Source organism: Nannobrachium achirus, assembly GCF_963921795.1.
Source record: "Nannobrachium achirus genome assembly, chromosome: 19".
Classification (NCBI taxonomy): domain Eukaryota; kingdom Metazoa; phylum Chordata; class Actinopteri; order Myctophiformes; family Myctophidae; genus Nannobrachium; species Nannobrachium achirus.
This window is the reverse complement of record NC_137826.1, coordinates 33,471,701-33,479,397: the sequence shown is the minus strand read 5'-3', so window position 1 is coordinate 33,479,397 and position 7,697 is coordinate 33,471,701. Positions and strand designations below refer to the sequence as shown.

Here is a 7,697-nt window from a genome sequence, read left to right as displayed (position 1 = left end):
TGAATCCCCATATATTGACATCATAGTACTGACATCATAGAACTCCATATATGGGCATAAAAAGGACATATTAACTCATCTAGTGCCATTCCCGAGATGTCTCGTGAAATGTACTCGAGTATCTGTAGTGCCATTCACGAGATATCTCGGGAAAATTAATATATTACTGTAACGGCGAGTACATTACCGAAATCCGTCGCTGATTTCGCATCATCACGGCTCCACGAGCACAAAATAGTCCCATCCATAACATTGAGGTGGACGGGGGATCTCATCTTTAATGTCCATTATCTCAAAACTACACTTTAGAAGCTAGGATGGAGGCAGATGCTCGCTTATGTTACACAGTTATAAAAGCTCCCGGTCGGCCATTACACAACTCCACGTGGACATGGATCGGTTCCGGCGCACGACCCGATGACGTCAGACCGGAAGTGATTGCGCTGTGGACTTCTGGCCTTCAAAATAAGATAACGGCGGTGATGCCAGCCTGAAGGTGGCATCGTGGACTTTATAATCCGTTAATTTCATGGGCACAAAATGAGTTAACAGGCAGATATCAAAATATCCATATATATAGGCATAAAAGGAACACAGACAGATGGGTACAGCATGTACAACATGTACAATGGGTAGTGCATAACCAGATATTGTTACCGATTGCGATTCCTGGTCTGGTGTATGAAATGCAGTGAGCTATGTGATGTTGTCTGGGTACAAAGTCCTCTTCATTTTGTTGTTGTTGTCCTGTAGTATATAATTAAGTTGCTACTGTGCTTTGATCATGCAGTCAAATGTTTTCTTGTCTGAGAGGTGAAAGGTTAACTTGTCAGCCATCACTGAATGTCTTTGTCTTTATCGCTCTCTTTGATGTGCACTGTGTGACATCCCTATGTAATGCAAGTAAGTGATTTGCCAGCCTTGAAGATGTCATTTAATAATGGGGTGTTTTTCTATTTTTGCATTCGAAATGTCAAGACGCGGTTTTCCGAAGGAAATGCAATATTAACATGTGTATTTCTTTATCATTTACAGGCAGATCATCTGATGACGAGATGGAACTGAATTTGGGAGCAGTGCTTCTGTGGGTGCTGCTGTTGGACTGTGGTTTGGCTGGAGCCAGTATCCTGTATCGCGTCCAAGAGGAACAGCCTCCCAACAGTCTCATAGGCAGCCTGGCAGCAGACCAAGGGCTGCCAGATTCAGGCCATCTCTACAAGCTGGAGGTTGGGGCACCTTACCTTCGCGTCGATGGGAAGACGGGAGACATCTTCACCACAGAAGTCCCCATGGACAGAGAAACCCTGAGGGACTGCCGCATGCTACCCAAGGGTAAGCCATGCTACCTTGAATTTGAAGTGTCCGTGACGGATCTCATCCAGAACCAGAGTCCTCGGCTCATCGAGGGACGCTTCGAGGTGCAGGACATCAATGACAACACACCCCAGTTCCCCTCCTCTGTGCTCACCATCTCTGTCCCCGAGAACACTCACATGGGGGCGTTGTTCTCCATACCCGTTGCCACGGACAGGGACTCGGAGAGGAATGGGGTGGCCGACTATGCTCTCACGGCAGGGCCAGACGCTGCAACCTTGTTTGGCTTGCAGGTGGCCGAGGACAGAGGTGAGAAGCTGCCCCAGCTCATCGTCCTGGGCAGCTTGGACCGCGAGTTAAAGGATTCCTATGACCTGACCATTAAAGCAGTTGACGGGGGGAACCCTCAGCGCTACAGTAGTGCTTTGCTGAGGGTGGTGGTCACTGACGCGAACGACAACTCCCCCAAGTTCGAGAAGTCCACGTATGAGGCGGAGGTGTCGGAGAACAGTCCTGTGGGGCATTCTGTGTTGCAGGTGAGGCAGTGTTTCATTGACTTATGTCAAGTGTTGCATGCTTATTTGTATTTATTTTTTTTGTCACTGTCGAGCAGAAACCTTGTACCTCCAAGTTTCAAATTTGTATGTTTTTTCGTAAATGAAAGCCCTACTTCATCATACAAAAGTGTCACACAAAAGTAGTGAAAATAGCAGATCTACAAGCACACAACGCCTCGCAAGGCGAGGCGTTGCATGCTCGTAGATCGGCTATGTTCACTATTGTAAATCGTTTTTAAAATAACCAAAAAAAGGAAGGTTTTGGACATACAAGGTTTCCACCTGACAACAGCGATTTATTCGTTCATTTTCTCGATTTCCTTTTGGGCCAACTTGCAATAGTGGGGTTTGAAACTTTAATCGCAAGCAAATTATTTTGTGCTGTTGTCTGCACTAGTCTTTTGAATTTCATATTGAAGAGCTGACAAGCAGAGTACCGCTCAGCCAGTTTATTACAAAATAATAATAGCCTTTTTCGTATAATTCTCTCCTTGAGATGCATAGATTGCATTTCTATTTCCGAATCCAAGAAAATCTCCCTTTATAGATATAAAATTAATTCTCCCTGAATATCAGTTTATTTTCAGTGGAGAAATGCTTGCTCTAAATTGAGGGCTAGAGATCTCTCTCTGATATGAAACTGTTATGTAACACAACAGAGGCCACAATTAGTCCTTAAGGGATGCCCCATTTTCTTGAACTGATTCACTGGTTATTTGCTTATTTATTTTATGTATTTATGCTGCTGCAGTCCTGCAAGTATTTTAGCATTACTAAATGTCACGTGTGATTAAATGTTGATGCTAAACTCATTTACGATTTTCTTACCTTTTAACGTGGTCGCGTGTGTGTCCATAGTCCACGATGGAACACGTGTGCACACCATTCGCCCCCCCCCCCCCCCCAAAAAGAAAAAAAGAAAAAACGCATGTGACTCGGATCTGCCGTTCTCCAGTTAGCCTCAGCACTGTTTACAATGTATGCAAACAGAAAGAAACAGAGTACAGAGAAACGGTTTCTTCCGGCCCCAAAAAAAAACGTTTCTGGTTCTGGGTTACCCGGCCTAACCTGGAAATATAACATATAAATGAAATCAAATTAAATTCTCTGGTTTCTCGGGTGCAGCGGCCTTGACCAACTGCTTTTTCTCTGGATTCTCAGGTTGGGGCAGTAAATGAGTTAATTTGTTATGTGTTCTATTTATTTGTGGTTATAAGACCAGTGGAAGAAATTGACTAGTGAATCATCATCATTAGTGATGAAATGTATGTGATGTAACCTGTCGCCTAATCGCAGCATGCATTCATTAAGTCAAAATTAGCATTTCTCTAGCACAATTCCCTAGAAAATGTGTGTTAAAAAAAAGTAAAAGAGAAATACCAGCAGTGAGTTCAATAATGAACACAGTGGGGAGGGGAAGTAGTGAATCATGTTATGCCTCTAAAACGGTGTGCACACACACACACACACACACACACACACACACACACACACACACACACACACACACACACACACACACACACACACAGTCACACGCACGCACGCACGCATGCACGCACGCACACACACACATTATGACAATTAATTTGACAAGAAACTGCACACCTTCCCTTTGGTTCTAACCCTGAAATGTTCCCCTTGATTCAAACCTTTAACCACAGACATTCTTTTTTTTATGTTGTAGGTCAAAGCAAATGACTCTGACATGGGCCCTAATGGAGAAATTGAGTACACACTTCACCAGGCATTAGACCCAGTGCCAAAGCTCCTGCGAATCGATCGCTCCTCCGGCGTTATATACGTCAAAGGATCACTGGACAGGGAGGAAATCAGCAGCTTGTCTTTCTATGTGGTGGCACGGGATAAGGGCCCGCAACCTAAAAGCTCCAAAACCTTCGTAACCATCGAGGTGACCGACCAAAACGACAACGCGCCGGCAGTGGAAATCCGAGGCATCGGCCTCGTGACTCACAGCGAAGGCGTGGCCAACATATCAGAGGACATGCCCGTGGGCACGGCTGTGGCTCTGGTGCAGGTCTCTGACAGGGACGAGGGAGAGAATGCCGTCGTCACCTGCGTGGTGGCGGGGGACGTGCCCTTCCAGCTGCGGCCCGCCAGTGACTCCTCCACTGACAGCAAGAGGAAGTACTTCCTGCAGACCACAACGCCTCTGGATTATGAAAGGGTGAGGGATTACCGTGTGGAAATTGTGGCGGTCGATTCTGGCAACCCGGCGCTCTCCAGCACCAACTCTTTAAAGGTGCAGGTGACCGACGTGAACGATAACTCTCCGATATTTTCCCCGACCCTTTTCGAAGTGGAATTCTTAGAGGAGAATCAGCCGGGGGAGAGGGTGGTCGATGTGATGGCCTTGGACGCCGATAGCGGCACTAACGCGGAGCTCGTCTACAGCATTGTGGGGGACTCGTCCATCAAGGGCCTGTTCGAGATTGACGCAAATTCAGGAGAAGTGAGAGCCCGAACGCCACTAGACCGAGAGCACAAAGAGCACTATGAGTTCCGGGTGAGTGCAGCAGATAAAGGCTCACCGAGCCATAAAGGAACAGCCACTGTTGTGATAAAGGTCCTTGACCGCAATGACAATGACCCCAAGTTCATGCTAAGTGGCTATAGCTTCTCGGTCTTGGAGAACATGCCTCCCCTCAGTCCCGTCGGTATGGTGACGGTCATGGACATGGACAAGGGTGAGAATGCTTTCGTTCACCTCTCTGTGGAGCCCGACGGGGGGAAATTTGTGGTTCAGAATGGAACGGGAACCATTCTCTCCAGCATATCGTTTGACCGGGAAAAGGAGAGCAGCTATACCTTCCGCCTAAAAGCAGTGGACGCCGGGGAGCCCCCCAGGTCCTCGTACGTCGGCGTAACCATCAACGTGTTGGACGAGAACGACAATGACCCCGTGGTCACCAAGCCGTCAAATTCCTCCTTCAAGCGCCTGTCTCCTCAGTCGACACCAGACAGCCACGTGGAGTTGGTGGAAGCCGAGGACCTGGACAGCGGGCCGAATGCAGAGCTGTCTTTCAGCATCACCGGTGGAAATCCTTACCAGCTATTTCGCATCTCCCCCACCAACGGCGAGATCACCCTCGCCAAGGAGATGTCCAGAAAACACGGCGGGCTGCATCGCGCATCGCTTGGTTGTGCGGGTGAATGACAGGGGCAAGCCTTCGCGTCACACCACCGTCCTCGTTCACATTTATGTCAATGAGACCATTTCAAATGTCAGCCTAGTGGAGGCACTGGTGGGGCACAGTCTTTACACGCCGCTGGACAGAGACATCGCCGGTGACCCCGACAACGGCCTGGCTGCCCAACGTAGTAACATTCTTTATGGCAGCCTCGCCGGCTTGACGGGCGTCGTCCTGCTGATCGTGGTGGTGGTGTTTATCCGCCACCGCATGCAGAGCGAGGCCAAGAGCGGCTACCAGGCCGGCAAGAAAGAGTCCAAGGACCTCTACGCCCCGAAACAGGGCCCGAAGAGCGGAAAAAGCAAAAGAGGACGCAAAGGCAAATCCCAAAAGTCATCAAAACCTCTCGGAGAAGAGGAAGAGGTCAGCCTTCAGAAGAGCCTCAAGTTTAACCTTGACGGAGTCAACGACAGCCCCAGGATTCACTTGCCACTTACATATTCTCCAGGAAGCCCTGATATAGGCAGGCACTACCGCTCCAACTCTCCCCTGCCATCCATCCAGCTGCAGGCCCAGTCTCCTTCTGCCTCCCAAAAGCATCAGGCCGTCCAGGATCTTCCCGCCACGAACACCTTCGTAGGAACAGGGGGAGACGATAACTCCACCGGCTCAGACCAGTACTCAGACTACAGCTACAAGGCCAGCCAGTCCAAGTACAACAAACAGGTAAGAGCCGGCTCTCATAAGGCTATATGACAGGGGTCTTCAACGATTTCAGGCCAAGGACCCCTTAGCTGAGGGAGAAATGAAGCAGGGACTCCCTCTACATATTGTATAAATGTGTGATGCAGATTTTCATTGATTTCATAGATAGATTCATAGACTTGTTTGACAGCACTGTCATCGGTCTATGTTGGATTTGTGTTTTAGTTAACTTGACCTTTCACTCTGTACTTGGTCTGCTCTTTTTTACCTCTACACCAAACTGTATTTGACGAAAATAGCCAATCTACAAGCTCTCAACGCCTCGGGCTGTGAGGCGTTGAGAACTTGTAGATCTGCTATTTTTGGCTAAAGTTCTCCTCAGAATAGGGATACAGGGGTTCAAGTTGTTAATTTAAAAGAATGATCCTATCACATAGATTTGGCGGCCCCCCTGTAGTAACTCTGAGGACCCCCTAGGGGTCCCTGACCCCCTTTTGAAGACCCCTGCTATATGATATTCTCCTTACTGTCTATAAAAGCTGTGTGTGCGTGCGTGCGTGGCTGCGTGCGTGCGTGGCTGCGTGCGTGCGTGCGTGCGTGCGGGCGTGTGCATTTGTGTGCATTCATGTTTGGAGGGTGTTAAAGCCAGAATGCCATACAGTTTAGGATATAAACTTTGCATACTTGCATATGCTAATGTTATATTACGCTGCAGTCCAATCAGTTTGGAAAAATGAACAATCCTCTTAGCATTAGAAAGTCCAGGACTGAGAGTATGATGTCCTCATGTCCTCCAGAGACGACAAAATTCTAAAATATTTCTTTAAACATTTATGTCTAAGTATAAACATTATAATAGATTTGTGCCATTATTCCCATTTACAAAATGGAAACGGTTCCCCAGAAGCCTAATAGCTTCTCTGTTATCCAAGTTATTCTCTATGAAGCTGTATATAAATATGGCATAAGAGCTCAGGCTGGTTTCTGTCTATAGGAGACACTTAATAACATTGATTTTCACATTATATAAGCCTTGCTTAGGGTACAGTACTATTCCACTTAGATGTTTTGATTGCAGCTGGGAAAATAATCAAGAGTGACAGTTTTTCCATGCACAATATATTCCTTAATTTTGCCCATATCATTATGAAATTAATTTGGTTAAGTAGTTAAACATGCATTACAGAAGATTGCTCTTTTCACATTGCAAATTTCAGCCAATTAGGCATACTGTTGTTCTTCCACAGCTGTAGAATGAAGGCATAAATGCGTGTATAAATCATAGTGGCTGACTGGTTGTAAACATTTATAATACAATGTATGTTGGCTTAAAGGGGAAGACCACCCATTTTCAATATTGAACTATGTCATTAATATACCTTAGAGGAGTTGTGTGGAAATTAAAAAAAAAGTTCCCCCTCTTCTGTGTTGCCTAGAACTGGAGGATTGATTTTGGGGTTTGTATTGTAAATTACAACTTGATGACATCACACATTGTACTTTACAATACAAACCCCAAAATCAATCCTCCAGTTCTAGGCACAGAAGAGGGGGAACTTTTTTTTTTATTTCCACACCTCCTTCCACAACTCCTCTAAGGTATATTAATGACATAGTTCAATATTGAAAATGGGTGGTCTACCCCTTTAAGTATCACAATGAATTTACAGTAATTGTGAGATTTAACTTAAAGTTGAAGAGTACAATTGAGAAGTAAACAACTTTCTAGTAGTAATGCAATGTACAACACAGTAATCACATCTTCAATACTCAACCTGCAAGAAAAATAGCAAGAACATATAGCAAGTTCTATGATCCATGTCAGAATCACATTTTTCTCAGAATTAAATTGAGTATAATGTAAACCAGTTTTAAACAATCCATTGTTTTTGACACCTAAAGTATTCACACACGCACACGCGCACGCACGCACGCGCGCGCGCACACACACACACACACATCTTCGTTC

The 7,697-nt window shown here is 46.1% G+C and overlaps 1 protein-coding gene across 1 annotated transcript in view; it reads left to right on the top strand.

The window, feature by feature from the left end:
* Positions 1-1,040: 1,040 nt before the first annotated feature.
* LOC308304782 (protocadherin-1-like) overlaps positions 1,041-7,697 on the top strand; it is a gene marked incomplete at its 3' end in the record, with an annotated part of 94,118 nt that continues 87,461 nt past the window's right edge. Inside the window, 3 exon segments of the mRNA XM_080749412.1 lie at positions 1,041-1,850; positions 3,559-5,022; positions 5,024-5,749. Coding sequence (XP_080605538.1) covers positions 1,056-1,850; positions 3,559-5,022; positions 5,024-5,749 — 2,985 coding nt within the window. The 5' untranslated portion in view covers positions 1,041-1,055.